At 35.4% G+C, this 20,683-nt stretch overlaps 2 protein-coding genes and 1 non-coding gene across 3 annotated transcripts in view; 1 reads left to right on the top strand and 2 right to left on the bottom strand.

Annotated features, from left to right (window-relative positions):
- IRAG2 (inositol 1,4,5-triphosphate receptor associated 2) overlaps window positions 1-19,814 on the top strand; it is a 74,479-nt gene extending 54,665 nt beyond the window's left edge. Inside the window, exons 24-39 of the mRNA XM_045830126.1 lie at window positions 3,425-3,471; window positions 3,574-3,638; window positions 3,796-3,900; window positions 5,717-5,787; window positions 7,459-7,516; window positions 8,830-8,893; window positions 8,984-9,011; window positions 9,658-9,798; window positions 10,804-10,938; window positions 13,512-13,659; window positions 14,508-14,551; window positions 15,896-15,958; window positions 16,074-16,123; window positions 16,377-16,478; window positions 18,308-18,415; window positions 19,312-19,814. Coding sequence (XP_045686082.1) covers window positions 3,425-3,471; window positions 3,574-3,638; window positions 3,796-3,900; window positions 5,717-5,787; window positions 7,459-7,516; window positions 8,830-8,893; window positions 8,984-9,011; window positions 9,658-9,798; window positions 10,804-10,938; window positions 13,512-13,659; window positions 14,508-14,551; window positions 15,896-15,958; window positions 16,074-16,123; window positions 16,377-16,478; window positions 18,308-18,415; window positions 19,312-19,555 — 1,473 coding nt within the window. The 3' untranslated portion in view covers window positions 19,556-19,814. The remainder of the gene's footprint in view (window positions 1-3,424; window positions 3,472-3,573; window positions 3,639-3,795; window positions 3,901-5,716; window positions 5,788-7,458; window positions 7,517-8,829; window positions 8,894-8,983; window positions 9,012-9,657; window positions 9,799-10,803; window positions 10,939-13,511; window positions 13,660-14,507; window positions 14,552-15,895; window positions 15,959-16,073; window positions 16,124-16,376; window positions 16,479-18,307; window positions 18,416-19,311) is intronic.
- On the bottom strand, window positions 5,961-6,092 carry LOC123813147. Its single transcript, XR_006784662.1, has one exon. It is a non-coding gene; the product is annotated as a small nucleolar RNA SNORA51 (small nucleolar RNA).
- A 134-nt stretch (window positions 19,815-19,948) lies between the features above and the next one.
- The window catches only part of DNAI7 (dynein axonemal intermediate chain 7), a 57,896-nt gene continuing 57,161 nt past the window's right edge, over window positions 19,949-20,683 (bottom strand). Inside the window, exon 17 of the mRNA XM_045829580.1 lies at window positions 19,949-20,304. Within this exon, the coding sequence (XP_045685536.1) occupies window positions 20,023-20,304 (282 nt within the window). The 3' untranslated portion in view covers window positions 19,949-20,022. The remainder of the gene's footprint in view (window positions 20,305-20,683) is intronic.

The raw sequence follows: 20,683 nt of genomic DNA, 5'->3' as shown, positions 1-20,683 counted from the left end.
TTTCTCAGAAAAATCCTATTAATTTATTTGCATAGCATCAGTTGTTTAAAATAGATCTAATAGTAAAAATTGGTAACATCAAAGTTTATGACTGGAAGGGTTTCTGATCATAAAATCTAGAAAGTAACATTTCATCTAGAAGACCAAAAATAAAATAACCTGGGGGTATTATCTGGGTCTATTCAATGCCCTTAGTAATATTTTGAAAGTTATTTCTTACAGTTCTTCATATTTTCTATCTAAATATGGAAACAATACTGCCGTGTGTGTGTGTGTGTGTGTGTGTGTGTGACACCTGCATTGGCTGACCCAGCCCATGGGAGAACGTCTCATTTTGTTCCATGAGCACCTTGGCCACCCCACCCTATATTAGACTCTCACTGTCAAAGGTGAATGGGCTGAACCATGGATTTTTATGTAAATGTTATGCAGGTCGGTATTTGAATAGCTTGGACAGGAAGAACATTCTTCCTGCTCTATGCTGTCGCATTGGCATGTGTTGGACTCATTGATTTGAGCTGTCTTCTTTATAAGTAAGTCCCTCGTCTGAACTGTCTTTGTCTTGCTTTTAGTCAATTTATTTTCCTTGGTTTTAAAATGCATCCAGTAGATGATCTTTTTCATAATCTGTCCAGGACTCACAGTTGTTGTGTGTGGGTTAGGTTATCCTATAGCTCCAGGGTGCTGGTTTGAACAGGGGTGATTTTGAAGCTGGAAAAAAAGAGCAGAGTTGTGGGAAGTTTTTGCTGAGTTATCTCCACCCCCTGTCCACATGCACACAGCCTGAGGGGCTGTATTTCCAACTTTCACTAACTATAATCCTAAATCTGAAAAAAATCTTTCTTTGTATGGCTATTCTTGTAAGAAGGGTAAAAACGTTGTTAGACTAAATTGATGAAAATCTCACTTTGAGATATGTTGTATATTGGGTTGTATTCTGACCTGTGAGGTTTATAGATAGTAATAAATTGGAGCAATAGCCAGTTGCTTACCTAGCAACTCTTCCAAAACAATCAGTGATGTATGACTACCAAATACATGACATTTCTCCAAAATCATATAGCTATTACTTATTCAATCAATATATATCTTATGTCTATCAAAAAGCTTTTTATTAAAATGTTTACATATGAGATTTAGGACAAAAAAGGCTGATACAGAGCATTATGACACATGAGACATTTGTAATATAATCGAGGCAAACTGTATTTTTGCTATCCTGTATACATTATTTTATTACTAAATAATTAGACCTTTTTTAAAACAAAGTTTACAGAAATGATGGGTACTTTTACCCCCATATTGGAATTGAGATTAATTAAATAGTAAATAACTATGTTTTCTTTCATACTTCTTAAATTCAAATACAAGTATCCCTGACCCCAATAGGTATAATAACAAGCCTCTTTCTGAAAAAAATTAGCCTTTTAGTTAGTGAAATATAATTATTAAATTTAATGTATTTTATTAATCATAGCACAATATGTGTTATTTTAAGCCTCACATAACAACAATTTTTTATAGGATATGGTGTATTTAAAGGGTCTTTTTTATTATTAAGGAATCAATCTTTGCTGGCTTTTATGAAGTATGATATTCAATGAAACTAAAGGATATTTGATTTTTATAGCTTTCTCATAGATATTGGAATGTAGTTAAATAAGCATATAATAATTACCAGTGCAACTTTTTTAAGGATATTTTATTAAAATATTTTAAGGATAGGGTCATCAATATTTCACTACCTATAGGGTATAAGGTACAATTTCCTTTCAAAATTTAATTCAAATATTACCCCACTCTGTTCTGTTCTGTGCATATTACTTTCCTCTGTGGAATGCTGCCTATAATTTATGAGGTATTTGTTTTTTATGTTTGTCTTCCTGACTGGCCTACAAGCTCCCCTGGGACAAGGACTGTGTTTTTGTGTGTCTCCAGCCTTTGTCACTGTTCCCAGCACCAAGTGGGCCTTTGATGACAGTCTTTGAATTAAATTAAGCTGATATCATGAGGGGCTTTAGTCGCATTGTTAATCTGGCCCAAAGATGTTTAAAGCAGAGACGAAATGAAATAAAAGAGATGATTGCCCAACATTGGTATGTAGGAGGATTAACTATAAAATCTTGCTTTGCATAGTCTGTGGATTTTTCTAAACATCTGAGGTAAACATTTAAAAAGTCTGTATTTCAATCATCTAGGTTAGGGTATCTCAGAGACAGTTCTGTTTACAGAGGAGGGACACCACTTTTAGTATGATCTAGGTTTACAGGCTGTTATCACCATTCTGAATATTCCTGGGAAGTTACTTTATTCATTGACTTTACTTTCCTTACCTGAATAAACAAATCTTTTCTTGTTAAGACCCACTGCATAGAGTTGTTGGGAAACTAAATGAGATGACAGATAAACGGGCTTTTGTAAATTTTAATGTGCTGAACAGACATAAGCTGCTGTTGTTGTATTGGATAACTACGTATTCAGCAAATTCTTGCTAAGTCTTTATTCTTCTGTGGCTATCATCAGTACTGTCTTGAAAAGATTCTAAATATTGTGTTATGATACATAGCATCTTGCCACTGAACCTGATTGGTTGTGGCAGTTATTAAGTTTTATGTTTGATTACACAAGACTTAAATATCTCCATTTTTGCATTGTCTTTGTACCTTTTTGATATGTCCAAATAATTTCTATTTCAATCTATTAAATTTTAATTTATTTTCTTAAATAGATCAAGTAATAATGAAAATACACTTATTAGAAAATCTTATTATTAAAGAGAAACCTATGTTCCTTCTCTATTGTTTGGAATAGAATAAGTGAGCTAATCAACCCTAATGTCTCAGAGTTTTCCCCAAATTAAGAACTCCTGAGTTTCAAACACTTCACCTAGAGGCCTGGGACATGTTAAGCTGTTTTGAGCACCAGCTATTAGGTGCTGACTTAGATGTCATCCCTCAGATCTTTTTGAGAATTTGATTAATTTTCAAATGTATGATTTGTCTAGAAAATTGAGAACCATTTAAAAATTACCAGGTCAAAAGTTTCAGGTTGAGTAATGTTTCCATAAATACAAATGTTATGTGCCCACATAGAAAGTTCTCTTTAAAGAAAACTTGACTTAACTTTGTGAAATAAACTCTATCTGCCCTTTAAGTTTAGAATTTGTTTTGCACAAGAATTTACCAGGTTTTCTTTAAATATTAGACTTGTAAATATACTTAAATTGGATTTTTTTTGCAAGTACAGCTTTGAGGAAGTATGTATATCAGTCTGCCTTGTACCATCCCATCCCCATATCCTCTCCAAAAGAGCAAAGTAAATATGGACTCATTTAAAATTATATGAAAATGTTTGCTTAAAACTTCTTTTCTGGAATGGAAAATGTCAAATTGTTGAACTTATTTCCTCTTTTTCTTTCCTTAAGGAGAATGGTATTGAACACTTGCATTCTGAGAGCCTGCCGCAGTCCAGGTTTGCCTGTCTGTTGTATGTGTGTGCATTTGTATGCATATTCAGTTCATTTTAAGAGATTTCTCTGGACACTCCCAAATACTTCCTCTACTCTTTTGGCAGGGAACATTCCACACTCTCATCTCCTGTACACGCTTCATCTACTGAAAGTACTGTAACTAAAAGTGGTGAGTGAACTTGGAAAATATATAAAAATAGAGTGGTAGTATTATAACTATGAGCTTGGTGTTCTGTGACCTGATGACATGTGTGCAAATGAAAAAAAAATACATAAGCAAGTACTTCTGCATAGTATTCATGCTAATAGTTTCTTTCTGTTGATAGATTCTGGATCAGAGACTTTGAATATGGCTTCTGGTGACCTTGATTGTAAATCACTCCATGATAAGGAGGATACAAGATCAGATTCTGTTATGATGAAAGTCAAAGGTGAGATCTTTCAGGGTTCATGTACAGTTTCTATTCTACAACACTAAGTGGACCAATACACTAGTAGAGTAACTATCTTCAGTAGTATTCTTTCATAAAAGAATATGGAGACGTAGTGTCAAGAAAAAATATCCAAGAGATGACTATTGCCTTTACATATGATAATGTTAACAATCTTTTTTCAATTCTGTCCATAGAGCCAAAATTACAATATATTTTAATGGGTCTCAAAATTTTCTTTATGGCAAAGAGTTGTTGGACACAACTGGGTCTCGATGAGGTCAGATGTGGAATCACCTGCTTATGACATTACAGAATCCTAATTAAAATCTATTGGGTTAGAAGATAGACCAGTTAGTGATGGTCCATTCAGGAGGCAAAAGAATTAACTAGATAACATGTTAGATCCTTTCTGCCACTTAACTCTGAAAATAAAGTTATTTTTGACCATTCCCAATGAAGCACCACTGATTGTAAATAACATGGAGGGAATTTGCCAATATCTGCCAAAATGTTAAATGTACATATCTCATGATAAAAACAATTTGATTTGGGGGAATTTATTCTATAGATCTAAGTACACACATACCATATGCATATGTTTAATTTGTTTACTGTATTATTGTCTAATAACAAAGTATTGGAAACAAGTTAACTATTAATTTACTAGTTAATATCCACATAATGGCATATCCACATAATGAAATACTTATATGCATCACATAAAACATATATAAAGAATCTTTTTTTCTTGGAAGGCTATCAAAGAACTATTGACTCTTGAAAAAAACACCAAAGTACAAAATATTATATACTGCATGTAAAACTGGTAAAAATAAAAGAGACAAGAAAAAGGTTTTGTGTATGCATAAAATATCTCTGGAAAGCTAGACTAAATAACATTGTCTATGGGGAGTAAAAAGTGGGTTTCTGCATGGACTGGATGGGAGGGAAAATTTTCACTGTGAAACATTTTACATTTTTAAACTTATGGGCCATCTGAGTCTATTTCAGTCTTAAAACCTAAAGGAAAACAAAAATAAGATCTCCATAAGGAAAAAAAATTATACATCTGAAGAAAGTGATTACCATTTTCTTATTTCCATAAAAATTTTCAAAATATAATACATTCTACAACTACTGTTTTTCTTAAAATGAGAGAAACAAAACCTACTCATAGCTGCTAACTTTTGTGCTGGCACTAGGCTGAATTCAGGACAATGGATCATGTTAAGAGGAAAATCATTATCAAGTACATTACAATGCAAATACGGTACACAAAAAAATAAAGGAAATTTACAAAAAGAAGTGGCATAACTTAAAAGTGAATCTTTGCTTCTTAGTTTGATGACATTTTATTTAGAAAGATACGTATTTTAGAAGGATATCTTTAGTTACCAGCTTTACATAAGCAATTTTTAAAAAACCTGTTTGTCAGGCTATAAAAAAATCTACTAAGCTACTAATTATTCATCCTTCCTTCATCCAGTTTCTATAATTAAACTGGTAATGTGTTCGATTTTTTAAAAGCAGCCACAGGCTTTAAAAAGATATTAATAACCTGACTACTTGAAGGCCATTTATACAGATGTTTATTTCCACTGGGAAAGCTTATATGGCTCACTTCCTTGGGAATCTTAGCTCCTCTAGTCTTGATTCTGAATCATGGAACATTTAAGGTTCTGTGGCACGAATTTATATCTCACGTGTTAAGACTTGTGCTACTTACTAGTCTGCCCATATCACTACCCCCGCTTTCTTCTTCTTTTACTTGAAACAGTTGCCCAACTCTTTAGTGTGTTTTGTTTTCTCATAGACACAAGTCCAGCTCATGAGAATATTACACTCCAAGGCTCTGTGAATGAGGACAAGCCCATATTAAATCTGGTAAGGAAATATACACATGTTAATAATAAAAGTGGTAACATATTACAATGGTGGACTGTCCCTTTAAGTTGGCAAAATACTGTTAAAAGCACTACCTCATTTTATCCTTTCAAAACATTATGAAGTTAAAGTAATTTATTTATTTTTATTTTTATTTTTTGTTTGTTTTTTCTCCATGTCCCCCCATTCACAATACAGACCAGGCAAAGGGCCTGGACTGAGGTGTATATGGGGTGGATTTACTCTGCCTCCTCTTTCTGTATAGGCAGTGTAAGAACACAGCCTGTGGTGAGCACCGGGAGGCCAGAGGTTAAAATAATTTAATTACACCAATATTTCATAACGAAGTTGAGGCCAAAGCATTCTTGTGATGTCCAAGGTCACACAGTAGAGTCATGAATTCATTCATTTATTCATCAAAGGTCTACTGAAAACAAGCTAAATATCAATTGAGGGCTTACTAATAAATGAAAGCACTAATAAATAAGGTTGATTAAAACAGTGATATCGATCTTAAAGACACATTCTAATTAAGGGAAGAAACATACAGTTACTGCATAATTAGAGTGTGATTAGTGATATGACAGAAAAATGCTTCAGGGAGAGGCCAGAAGAGGTGTCATGGAAAAGGTACCAATAGAATAAGATGAGAGGAGGGTAGGAGGAAGAAGAGAATTTGCAGTGTAAAGTAAGATCAGTTGAAGATAAGTTGATGTGCTCAGGTTGATGTGAGACGTCAACAGTCTGGAAGGAGATTGTATATATGGCTATAAACCCATTTTCTTAAACTCGCTGATGGGGTTTTTAGGAGCAGATACACACTGGTGAGTTATCAGCAAAGAATCAAGTATGAGGATGAGATTTTCCAAGGATTTGGCAGTCAGGAAGAGAGCACTGAGGATAGCTAGCTCTTGGTGATTTCATTTTCTCATATGAGAAGGCAATGCAGAGCAGACTGAGGAGGAGGTATTATAGTGATGGGGAGGCCGGGGGAGAGCAGAACCAAGGGAAGAAACATCTTCAACAAAGGGGGGATAATGGCTCTACCAAGACAATGTCTCTTAGACTTGTACACCTACAACTTTCCCATTAGTTTGTCCAGGCAGCAGAGTACAACCCTCTTATTATGGAGATTCTTGTTGTATAGGCATCTTTGTGAAAAAGCTGATCAGTGGTGACCTTAAATAGATTCATATGGAGTCAAAGTCTAACAGCACAACCTTAGCAGCTGTTTTTGCCAGTTTCTCCAACAACCTGTTGTTGCATGTGATAGTCCTGGATCACCCCCACTTTACCTCTCCAGCAAGCGGCAGCATGTTCCTTGTCTGCAGAGACTTTTTGTGCTGCTCAGGCCATGGTGTCTCTCTCTTTCCTCTGCAGAGCACTTGCTTAGCTAGATCCCATTCATTTGGCAATTCATCCTATTTTGCTTTGTGGTAATTTGTACCATCCTTGCAGTTTTTCATGTATTTCTGTCCTTTTTGCTGCAGCTAGTTTGGAAACACCCCTGGAGCTAATCCTGTTTTCTTCTTTAACCCCTAGTACAGTTCTTGGAATACTATAGAGTGTTTTTGACCAGGTAGAGTTAGGGGAGGGCAGGAAGTTGGGAAATAATTGGTTACAAAGGATATCCACTCTACGTACAACAATAAAATCTCTTTATGATTTTAGGAAGCCAAAAAGGAAGCAAAAACAATAGATGAGCACAGAAAAGAATGTGTTGCAGGAGGTAAGGAATGTTCTCTCCCAGTCCCCACGTGAACTTTCATTCCCTGCTGGTATTTTTATGGGCGAAATCTTTCTGAGTAAAGACATGGCATCTACAAGTTCTTCATCTCTAGATAGATTTAGCCAACCAAAGTGATGCCTGATTCTATTTGTATCTTTTTCAAAAAAACACACTTATGTTGCCATTGACTGTCCCTGAGCACCACTGCCCTGTTGTGAACGAAGAACCACATCAACGTTGGTAGTGAGTTCTCAACTGTCCTTTGAGATCTTTTTCCATTACTGCGCCTAAAAGTAAACACACCAGTAGTTAAAGAATAAGTGCTAATAACGAGGAGGGGATGGTGGGCAGAGCTCAGGCTTTGGAGTCACACAGACTCTATACTGAGTGGCTGTGACTTTGGAAAGTTATTTACCTTGATTCTATTTCCTAATCTGCAAAATGGGAAAGATGAGCAAAAAAAAATTTTACCCTTTATTGAGAATATACTACATGCTGAATACTTGGCTAAATTCTTCAAGTACATAGTTTCCTTTAGTTCTCCCAAATATCTCTGTGTGATAGGTAAACTGTGATTGCTTCCTCACCTGTGGAATGCAGACAATGACAGTATCTATCACAGAAGATTAGCTGAGAGAATTGAATTATGTATGAAGCACTTAGAAAAGTGCCTGACAAAGAAGTTCCCATAAAAGTTAGCTACTGTAAAAAAAAAATCCTTATTTTAGATGATTTGATGAAGTTGTTACTTTTCCTCTTTGCAAAGTTTCCATTGAGAGTGTCATTAGTATATATGTAAAGAACCTTGTTGTGGGACTGTCATGTAGTAAACCTGTGATTGAATGGTTGAGACCATGTACATTGTTGCTGTTATTGTCATCAGTATTATTACTATTACTACTACTACTACTACAATCACAATTACTCATGCTGCTGCTGCTGCTATTATAACATTGCTATAAAGGAGAACCAGAGTACCAGAGGAAGGTATACATTTAGCCACAGAATCAAGTCAAACAAACGTTCAAATGCAAAGAGAATTGGGCTGTCCCTTGACTCAGACCTCTTCAGGTTTCAAAGACTAGTCACATGGTGAGGTCTGGACTAGTGACTTTAAAGTCATTGTGATGCCAGTAGCATAGCATAACATTATCTTGTATTTCAGCAAATACATGATTACCTGTTATCGTCTCAGATACATTTCAATGAAACACTCTTGTTTAGTGGAGAGAGGACATAACATTTGATTGAATGTGCCTTTACCTGTTGCTGTTAAGTCTTTTTAACCAAATAATATTTTGTTCTTTTCACAGACACTGCTGTTTCCTCTCTTCCTGTAACCACTGTGAAATCGGTTAACTTTAAACAAAGTGACAAGTGAGTAAGCTCTTCTTCACATAGCATGCTAACAATTTTTTGCCTTTCCGTTGAATTATGTTTAAGTAAGTTCTTTGTCTTATTCTACAGCATTTCTGCTAATGAGAAGGAGGTAGAGGTGAGTGTAAAGTAAATTTTTTTACTTTAATTTTTAAGAGTGTTTCAGACTCACTTGCCTGCAGCCACTTCATGCTCTTGCACACCTGCCATGCATTTGGTGTCTGTCTGGTTTGGCAATGACGAAGTGCAGGTGCAGTCTGTGCATGCAAATTTGTGTCGCCAAGAGAGAGAAATGCCTCAATGTAACTGAGTGTTAAACTGAGATATTGGGCTGGACAAAAAGTCTGTTTAGTTCTTTCTATAAAATAAAAGACAATTTTTATTTTTACCAATAACTTTATTGATTTGGATATTTTCAGTCACAGCACCTTCTCCATACACTGCACAATCTGTTTTTTTAAGTTACATTTTTACCTTTCTTGAAATAACAAAGCATAATATGCCAAAAATATTGTGCATCTTCTTCCATCTTCTATATTAAAATGGCTACACAAAAATTCACCAATTTTGATAAGTTTTTTTAAATGCACACTGATATGACAGCTGTCACAATACAATCTAACAAAATTGTTTCAAATGAACTTAAAGACAACCAAGTGCTACTAGAGCCATCTTATGGAAAAAAATCAAATGAATTTTTTGGCCAGCCCAATATTTCACCATTCCAATTTTCACCCTTCACACTTGTGTTAATTTGACAACAGGCTGAATTTCTCAGATTATCTTTGGGATTTAAGTGTGACTGGTTCACCTTGGAGAAAAGAGTGAAACTTGAAGAAAGAACCCGTGACTTGGCAGAAGAAAATTTGAAGAAAGAAATCACTAACTGTTTAAAGCTTTTGGAGGTAAGAATCACATTTGGGAACTATACATTTGGTCATGTCGTTAATAATATTTTCAAAATTGCATATTAGTTTATTTGTATGACTAAAACTAACAGCAGGTATCAAGCTCTGCCTCAACCCAGTGTGAATTAATAGGAGGAAAGAATTCAGGATCAGGATAAAATAAAAAATATTCACTCATAGGAAAATATAAGTAATAAAACAATAAATGCCTTTTAAAGTAGTTGTATGAGTCCTCTGCATTCTCTCTGGATTTTTAAGTAGATTTCAGGCAGAAAAGTAGGCAGAAAACTGAGCAATAGGAGATAATATCAATTTTAAGCCTCAAAGAAGAGAATCAAAGTCTATTTCCATTTAATTAACTGAAAAAAGAGAATGGGTCTTGTCAGACGGTGGGCAAGCCCTCTGTGAGGTACACAGCAGTGTAATAACCACCATGCTTCCATTTGTGAAGTCACCACAAATATAGAGCTGGGTTGAAACATTAAGAGGGCTAATTTGAGGAGAGAAATATTCATAAGGCGATGAAGGCATACCCACACAGCCAGTCCAGTCACACTTTGTCACCAGTGCAAGAGCAAGTGTAGTGGTCAGAGCTGTATCTAATTTCAGTGTGTTTTCATTACTTTTCTTAAAAGTTCAAACTGCGCCCCTCCTGTAATATAGTCAACTCATTTATAAGCATAATTTCTTTACCATTACCAATTAATCCCATTCTATTGTAGAAGAAAAATATAAATATACAGGGAGTGGTGAATTTGGGAAGTAAAAAGGAAGGAATCGAGAATAGATATAAAGACATTGTGAACCCCTGCATAGGTCTACTTGATTAATATTAAAGATATTAATATTTCAATACCATTTAGGATTGGTCTTAGCTGCTGCTTTTCATTCGCCACCAAGAAAATTGAGATTTGACTGTCACCTGCACTTACAACATAGAGTCAACATCACTTGCCCGGATTTTGGGGTTGGATACTTTTTAATACATTGCTTCCTGTGCAGTCTTTAACAGCTCTTTGTGAAGATGATAACCAGGCCCAGGAAATCATCAAGAAGCTGGAGAAAAGTATAACGTTCCTTAGCCAGTGCACAGCACGAGTGGCCAGTAGGGCCGAGATGCTGGGAGCCATCAATCAGGTAACCTGTGTCTACTTCTCTAGTTATAATGAAATTACTAAAAGAATTATTTTTCTTGAGATTACAGAATACATTTTTAGGATTAAAATTTAGGAAACACTTCTTTTTATACAAGACATATATGTTTAATACAGGAAAATGGAAAATGGACTATGTGAATAAAAATGTAAAGGAAAATCTCTCATAATAGTATTATCCAGTGACAGTCATTAAAAAATTTTTGATATATTTTTCTAGACATTCCCTTTATACAATATTATAATCTACTTTTTTATTCAGCATATGGTAATAGATTTCTACATGATATAAATTCCAACATTTGTTATTTTATTGTTGGTTGAATAGATCATAAATTATTTAACTAATCCCCTGTATTAGATCATTTCAGAATGTTCTTGATATTTTTCAATCATAAACAATGCTACAATGAATATCCTCATGAATACATCTTTGCATACTTATTCATAGAGAAGTGGAATTTCAAAATTTCTTTGTGGGCAAATGTGAGAAGACTTAAATGTTTTTAATCTATACCTAAACAAACTTGTCAAAATACATTTTCATAAGGAGAATAGTGCTGACACTTTTATTTTTTTTAAGATTTTATTTATTTATTTTTTAGAGGGAAGGGAGGGAGAAAGGGAGAGAAATACCAATGTGAGAGAGAAACATCACTTGGCTGCCTCTCCTACAGGCCCCAGCCAGGTTTGGAACCCGCAACCCAGGCATGTACTGGGAATCAAACCGGTGACCTTTCATTATGCAGAACAACAGCCAGCCAACGGAGTCACAACAGTCAGGGCCGATTGTGGTGATAGTTGTAGTTTGATCATTTGTTAAACAATTTTAATATCCTATTCTTTGTAACCTCTCACTATCTAATAATATTCTTTGTTTTACTTTCATGTATTTTTATTTTAAATTTATGTATGCACATAATTTTAAAAAGTAAAGAACAAGCCTTATTATCCCATTTTCCATGTGCAAGAGAAGTAACTTTCAACTCTCTAGGTTTGTTTTATATTTATATCCATATCTCTAAGTAACGTGCATATACTGTCACTTAGTGAATTATGTTCACTTTCAGGTATTTGTGGGTGTCCCACTGTGAAGATGAATATTTATTTTATCAATCTCTGCTCCCTCACACCTTTTCCCTGATTCTCACCTTGCTGTTGACCTCTCTTTTTTCCTGACCAAGTTTAAATTCTATGGTCAAACACAATATTCATTCCATTGCATGAACCCCTCAACACTTTTCCTTCTCTTGTTTTTTTTTTTTTTCCACTCATTTGGAAAATCCACTTCTCCGCCTGCTCATACTTGCATAGCTGGAAAACATCACACCTCTCTGTGCTCACTAGCTCTCTTGAAATTCATCATCACAAACTTCATGCAGGTCCATAGGGCCTCCCATCATTCACCCTCTCTCCCTTCTAAATATTAGCTTCACACTTTTTCTCTAAACCATCATCATTTCCTCCCCATCTCCTCTGTCAAATTTGTGTCATATTTTTAATTTCCAGACTCTTTTTGTTGTTGTTGTCCTCAGAATGTTTTTAAACTAATACCTTATTCTTATTTTATAGATAGAATACTAATTCTTAACTCTCTGAAGTTATTGATAGTTTCCTTCAAGTTTTAGTTTTTCTGGTTTGTTTCAACCAGTTTTCTTTTTTTTTTAAATTTTCTTCTTTTGTGTTAGAGACTTCCTTCCAACATCTAATGATGCACTCAGTATATGGCTGACTAGGAGCTCTGTGTATGTAGAGTGGGGAAGGTTCTTATTGGCCCCAAGCTGCACACAAACTAGGATGTTTCATTTGGATATTCTTTATATGTCAGGAGTTTTAGGACTTTCATCTTGGTACATTAGATTCCCCAGAGAAAATTCTTCAGCCAGCCTTGAGGGTATGAGGCTGGCTACCAGTGTGTGGGAACTGGAAGGAGGAGTAAGGCTAGGTATCTCATTATTCAATATGTATATGGACTTTTGCTTAAATCACTTCATTTCAGTATGAGCCACTAGTAACTATCTGTTACATTCCAATTCACAGACCCTCCTGTTTAACTCTTTCTAGATATTTAACCTTTGTAGTTTGTCACCAAAGTGGTGGGGAGGGGAGTGGTTACTTGGCTACCTGGAAGACGGGAAGGCATCTGTGGATCTAATTACTTTTTTACATAGATTTTCAACCATTTCTTCTGTTCACATATTCACCTCAAAGCTTCAGTCCAGAGGTGCCACTAAATTCTGATCCTTTAGGGCTCGCCTAGGTTGCTTCTAGGCTTTTCTTACTGCTTATTTTAGGGTTCAGCTTTATCACGTTTTAGTCATTTACCACTAGCCCTTCCAGCAGGCTTTCAAAGTTTCATAGCTATTATGTCTTCTGTTCTATTTGCCCTTGTGGACACAGGTCTTTTTTTTTTTATAGAAATACCTTCATTATCATTTTAGTGGGATTTAGAGATGGAGTGAAGATAAATGTATGCTTCTAATTGCTACCTTTTAACTAGGTATCAAGAATAATATTTTCAATATAAATTTGTGTGTCTTTTCTTTTCCCTACTAGGAAAGCCGGGTTAGTAAAGCAGTTGAAGTGATGATTCAGCATGTGGAAAACCTGAAGAGAATGTATGCCAAGGAACATGCTGAGTTAGAAGAACTGAAACAGGTTCTTCTGCAAAATGAAAGGTCTTTTAACCCTCTGGAAGATGAAGGTAATAGAAGTTTAAGACAATAGTACTAGTTATGGTTTTCTAACATTTGTCTCTTTCATTCTCGCTCTAATTTTTATAATGCCTTTAATATAAGACCCTTAGGTTAATGTTATATTGAAAGAATAACTCCTTCCTGTCATCTATATAGCCAAGAGTAGGATGTCAGTTAGATAACAGATTGGGAGACAAGGATTCTTTGATAATGACATCAAAAATTCATTAAGTTAAATCGCTAAGATTGGAGCATACATTTAATCCGACCCATTGAGTTGACCCTCGTGTTCTCCCACTTAGGGTATGTTTGCGTCGGCTCTTCCTCCACACATACAGCACAGCAGAAGAGCTTTAATGAGCCGTTCTCATCAACGGTGGTTTTATATTCCTCCTGGCAGGAATAACCCTAGATGACCACTTGAGCTGACTGATGAATTGGAAAATATGGGCACTCATAAGGCCATAGAAAATGTCTTAATATAAAGTTTATATAAATCTTATAATAGTTTATTTTAAATAAGCAGTATGAACTTCTGAGGATTCTTAATGACATGTCCCCTCCCCTAGCAAAGTAACCATATTTGATTATCTTCCATCTGTAATTTGGATTCATTTATTCAGCAGATATTCGTTTAGTGCCTACTATGTGCTAGGTCAGCCTCCTTGACTTATGTAGTAACATACACAATTATTTCCATTGGTTAAGATGGTAATTGTTATAAATCACCAAATAAATGATAACTTGATATTTATAACTTCAGGGTCTTAATATTTTCTTTGTAAAGAGTTAACACCATTGCATTAACAGGAATTACTAATGTAATTTCTAAAATGTGCAAATGTTTTCCCCTCAGATGAATGCCAAGTTAAAAAACGCTCAGCTTCTCTAAACTCCAAGGTAATTAATAAATCACTGATTCACTTTAAAAATGTCTATCAGATATTATATGAGATGTTTAAAAATATTTGAACAGTTTTAAATGTAAGTCATAAAATAACTTTAATATGTTTCATATGTATGCATGTTATTTGTATATTTGTTACAACATAACATTGTATGCTTTTATATTTCCTGCTATATTGGTATATCGACTAAGTTTGCCTGGCAGTGAGAAGAAGCCGTAAACAATAGTTTCTCTCACATAAGTGGGGAGCTGGTAATATGCAACTGGTAGGGCAGCTTCACAAATGCCACTGGGTGCAGTCTCCTCCTCTCTAGCTGCTTCCATTCCAGGCACAAAGTCCTGGTCATTTCCCTGAGCCACATTCCAAGAAAAATGAAAAAGCAAAGACAGTATTTTTTAAAAATATAATCTTTATTGTAATTTTTTATATTACCTTTTACTCCCCTTAGACTCCCCTCCCCACAGCAGTCACCACCCTGTTGTCCATGTCCATGAGCCCCTTTCCCTTTTTGCTCAACCCTTTCCCTCTACTCACCAACCACCTTCCACTCCCCGCCCTCCACACACACGCACTAGCTGTCATCCTGCTCTCCATCTATGAGTCTGTCCCCATTTTTAAGACAGGGATTCCCTTGTCCTTTAAAGATAACCTCCTAGAGGTCCCGGAAAGCATTTCTCTTTTCACTTTACTTGCAGATAAAACTAGAAATAAGTTTGTTTTTTTAAATTTCTGGAGGCTGTATGCCTAGCTGAAAAGGAGTTTGAAAATCAAGATTGCACAGAATTTTGGAATAGTATTTTTGAGCAAGTAACTCTTAACATCATTCCATTCCAAACTTCTTGTTCACTCATGAGGAGAGTGAGAAGCACAGAAGTGATTAGTTATGATATATGTAGTGGTAGAAACATGATCTGAACCCAGGTTTCATGGACCACAGTTTGATATTCTTGATGCTCAACTAACCTATGAAATTAATTTAGGGATGATGGTGTATGGGCATAGATCATAAGCAAGTGGTTCTCAGAGCAGATAGATATAGATATATGGTTATTTAACATAGAAAAAGTATTGAATGTTACTACAAGACAACCTAAACAAGAAAGCTTATACTCCTTATTGGGCAAAAATCGTCCTCACCGATGTTGGGATGGTGGGATGTAAATGAGTATTTCTGGAAGACAATTTGTTCATAATAAAATCCTTTAAAAAATGTCGACTGTTTTCCTCAGTAAGAGTCAAGTGCTTGGATGTGTACGTACAAGGATAGTCACCAGTGTTTCATTCAAGGATAAAACACTAAGAATTTTCTAAATGTCTATTTTCCCCTTTTAAATAGCCATCTTCTCTTCGGAGAGTGACAATTGCTTCTTTACCCAGGAATCTTGGGAACGCAGCAATGGTAAGCAATGCCCTAAATGTTCTGTCAAAACCAAATTAATTTTCATGTAACAAAAATGTAAGCTTATTTCACTAAATTAATATTTTGTCATTTCTTTAACACTGGAACATTGAAGGTGGCTGGGATGGAAAACAATGACCGATTCAGCAGGAGGTCAAGCAGTTGGTAAGTGTAATTACATGGTTGCTCTTTGGGAACTTTGCTGTTTTGAACTGTGCTAAAGTAAATGTGTGAATTTGATATAAGCAGAATAATTATAAAAATTGGCACACTACGAAATTGTTTTAAGTGTTATGTGAGTGCCAAGGAAAATAATTAGAACATATAATTTTTGAATTGATTTAGGCAGTAGGAAATAAATTAATAATGGCTATGGATGTATTTGATTTGACAAGTGGATATAATCATCTCTATGTAGGCGTATTTTGGGGTCAAAGCAGAGCGAACACCGTCCCTCATTACATCGATTTATCAGCACCTATTCCTGGGCAGATGGTGAAGAAGAAAAATGTGAGCTAAAGTAGGTGAAGTTTGGTGTGCTTGCTAACCTGACGTGAGCTGGGGCATGAACAGAGGGGAGCGTTTTAATTCTGTGGAGATGAAATCAGTGCTGCATGATCAAAAGGATAGGCCATTGTTTGAGACTTACAAACTATAAGGCATTATGGAAATGCTATTTGTGAACACATTCACTCTCGTCGTGCTCAGAACTGAGACAGTTGGGGTCTTAAGTCAGAAAAGACCCTGAAATTTGCCGGATTTGTGAAGATAATTTTTTTTCCTGTCTAGGCATCTGGCCAGCAGGGGGGAAGGTGAATAAAGAGCCACAGAAGTAAAATGTCCATTTAAAAAAAATACATGAATTTTATATATATGAATTATATATATATATAAAATATATAAAATGTAGGCACATATGTAATATATGTGCATTATATATATTTTCCCTTTACATAAATAAAGAGCAAGGGAAACATAAAACTCTCTATTAGTATCTCTATATCTAGCAAGTTAAACAAGACATACTTCTAAAGCACAAGGGCAAGGACAGGAAGCAGGGACATGAACAAATGCCTCTAAGTCATTGGGTGACATTGGACAAATTGCTTTAAACTTACTTGGTCTCGATTTCTCACCTGTAGAGAGCTTAGTGAAATTATTTTACGTTCATGTTACACATGCTCACTGAGTACCTGCTATGCAACAGACACTGCACTCGGTCTAAGGTGTACAAAGATGATTACAGGACACAGTGCCTCCAGGGTGTCCAACCCACAGCCCGAGGGCTACCTGCGGCCAGGATGGCTATGAATGTGGCCCAACACAAAATCGTAAACGTACTTAAAACCACTTTTTTTTTTGCTCATCAGTTTTCATTAATGTTTGTGTATTTGATGTGTAGCCCCAGACAACTTCTCTTCCAATGTGGCCCAGAGACGCCAAAAGGTTGGACACCCCTACAAGTTTCTTGTGTTTCGTGCGTGTGTTTAAATAATCCTGTTGCATGTACTGAAAACTCTTTTAGAGTTACCATAATAGATATTCTCTGATCTGGGGTGGAAAAAAAATCAAGAGTTTCCTACAAAATAAAACAATCCATTACTTGTTTTTTGTTATTATGGTATGATTTCTTACTGACAAGTCTTTGTAAACAAAAGACTGAAACCTCGAGAATCCTACAAGAATGCAATTGATCCTGGCTTTGGGGCCTTGTTTCCTTTCCAAACTAAACTGGAGTCTACCACATACACTCCCTATATTTGTTTGACTAAAGTACTATCTTTGAGACACAGTTCCCTTTGGCAATTGTGAGGGCATTATGAGCTTGAGATATCAAAACTCAAATCAAACTAGGAACTCATCAACAAACATAGTAATGCAACAAAGTTTTGTTCAGGTAAGGGAATCCTCCTGTAGATAATATGATTTTATTTAAAATAACATCCATTCAATTGCTATTTGCCAGATCACTGAATACTGCTAGCATATCTTAACTAGCTTTACACTGAGAATATTTTCATAAGCAGTTTTAAAGTCAATATTTTTGGGAAAAGAGAAGAAATAACACTTTTAAGTCATTCCAATTTAGCATTGATCAAAAAAACCTACAAAGAGTAAAATCAATTAAGACAGGTTATTAAAGCCCAGGTGGTAGAATACTACTTAATGAAAACAAAATGGTTAACTATATAAATTTGGTGATTTGATGTTTAGAAATAGATATTTATCAAATTGTTCTAAAGCAAAACAAATATTTGTGAGCATGTTTATTAATACAGTAAAATTTAGCAATACTTTATAGCATTTTATCTTTAGTTTTGAATATTTTTAAAAAATACTTATTTACAGAACTAAAGATGACTCAGAACCACCTGGAGAAGAAATAGAAGAAAGGACAAGAAAGCCAAGTTTTTCTGAAAAGAGAAATAATCCATCAAAATGGGATGTCTCTTCAATGTAAGTCGTCTGTCTGCCAAATTATATCATTTTGGTGGAATTGGGAAAGGTAAGGCAGGGTTAACAGTATTACTCTGGATTAAATCACTTTACTGAAAGACCTGTCAAGTCCTTAAATTTAAGATGAATAACAAACTTCATATGGTCTCCAGGGGTTATCCCTGAACCTATGAGTTACAACAGGCAGGAGCGTTCCATGCTGGAACCTGGCCTTGCAGCCAGATGGCCGTGGCTCAACTCCAGCTCACTAGCTGGCTGTGAGACCGGGCACGCTCATCCATCTTTGAGCACCGGTTTCTTCATCTATAAAACAGGAGGGAGACTAGTACCTATGCCATTGTCTTGTTGTCACAATTAAATGGATTAGTGTGTGTAACATGCTTAGTACAGGGTTTAGACCAGAGTTAATGATTTTCAAAAACTTAAGTGATACTGTAATAAATTTTTGGGTGGGTGTTTCTTAAAGAAATAGAGTTTAAATTTTAGTTCACCAAAAACATCTAAGGTGTGGTAAGAAATAAGTGACATGTTCATATATACACATATACTCTACTCAGTAAATATATTGTTTCAACTGTAGGGACATGTCCTACCTGATTGAGAGAATGAGATTCTCATATGTAGGCACTTGTTAGGAGTTACACAATGCCTAAATCATGTAATTTTCAGATTCTAACCATAACATGTTTATTTCTTTAATTCTAACAATTATAAGGGGGTGGGGCAGGTTGCGGCCAAAGCCAAACAACAGATTACATTGTGTGTAGCTTATCACAGAGCGGTGTTACGGGTATACACGGTAGGTTGATGACTTGATTGGTATTGCTGACAAAAGGAGTGTTTCTAGTAACAGGTTGCTGTAATGACCAAATTCTGAATTTGTGTTTCCCTTGTAGTTATGACATGATGGCTTCCTGGGCAACAAATCTCAAGACTTCCATCAGAAAGGCTAATAGGGCACTCTGGCTCTCTGTGGTGTTAATTGTACTATTTGCAGCTTTGATAAGCTTCCTCACAGGCCGGTTTTTCCAGAAGTCCGTGGATGCTGCTCCCACCCAGGATGGGGATTCCTGGATGTCTCTAGAACATATCTTGTGGCCATTTACTCAACTCCGACACAATGGTCCGCCACCAGTGTGACTGTAGAACATCCTAGCGTGTGTATCTTGGTTTTTAAAGTTTCATTATCTGAATTTTGTAAATTAGTGACTTTTAGCTGGGAGAATAGAGCCTGGAACCAGAGGTTCTCAGAATGACTATAAGATTTTTAAATTCCCTTTTTTGTGTGTGAATACCTCCCCATGATCTTTTAATGAGCTTTTTGAGGAGAAGATATTATATATTGTTTGTTAAAATTTATTGTTAAAATTTATTGAAATAAAGAATCATTAAATCTTCATACAATGAAAGCTAACTCTCAGTGGGCTGGTAATCATAGGGGGGGAAAAACCCACATTTAAAAAAATAAAATTTGAGTGTAATTGCTGATTAGACCATTTTAGCAGCCTATTTGAAATATATTTACTTGCTACATTTTATTGAGGAAATACCCGATTTTTCTCCAAGTTGCTTGATTCTTCATACTGAATAAAATGTATCAGCAGAGACTACGAATAGCTGAGTAATCTAATCGAGAGTAGCAGATGGCACACAGTGTCAATAAACTGGCAGTCGGAGCTCCTAACTTTCTCCATTGCTCCTTCAGAAGCAAAATCTTTAACCATGTGATAGACAGTGGAATGAAACTCGGTTTCTTCTTTAACAGCTTCAGAGAAAGCCTCACTATGTTCGTCAATCTTGAGCCTTTGTGCTCTATCACCGTTAAACATTAAAAGAGCCCAATTCGAGTTTTGAATAGGTTCTTCTTCATTAGTAAGGTGTTCACTCACCTAAAGAAAGAAAATTAGAGAAATCCTCTTCTATTAGTTATTTTGGCAGGATAGTATCATTCAAAGGGCTCAACTCAGTCCCCTAAATATTGGTGTTTACAGAACTTATCAAAATGTATTAATTCCTTCAACAAATATTTATTGAGTGGCTATTATGTGCCAGATACTATTCTAGTTGCTGGGGATGTGCTAACAATAACAACAAAACAAAAAAAAACACAGAATATTAATCAATAATGATGATTGATCAAGTTATTAATCAATAACTCAAGGAGCTTACATTCTACTGGGAGAAACACAATAAACAAGATAAATAAATATGGTGGCTAAGTTACACTAAAACATTCGTCAGTCAGCTTTTAGAATTTAGCAGGCCTGA

This window comes from Phyllostomus hastatus, unplaced genomic scaffold (genome assembly GCF_019186645.2).
Source record: "Phyllostomus hastatus isolate PE091 unplaced genomic scaffold, TTU_PhHast_1.1 phas_scaffold_93, whole genome shotgun sequence".
Lineage (NCBI taxonomy): Eukaryota > Metazoa > Chordata > Mammalia > Chiroptera > Phyllostomidae > Phyllostomus > Phyllostomus hastatus.
This window is presented reverse-complemented; position numbering and strand designations above follow the sequence as displayed.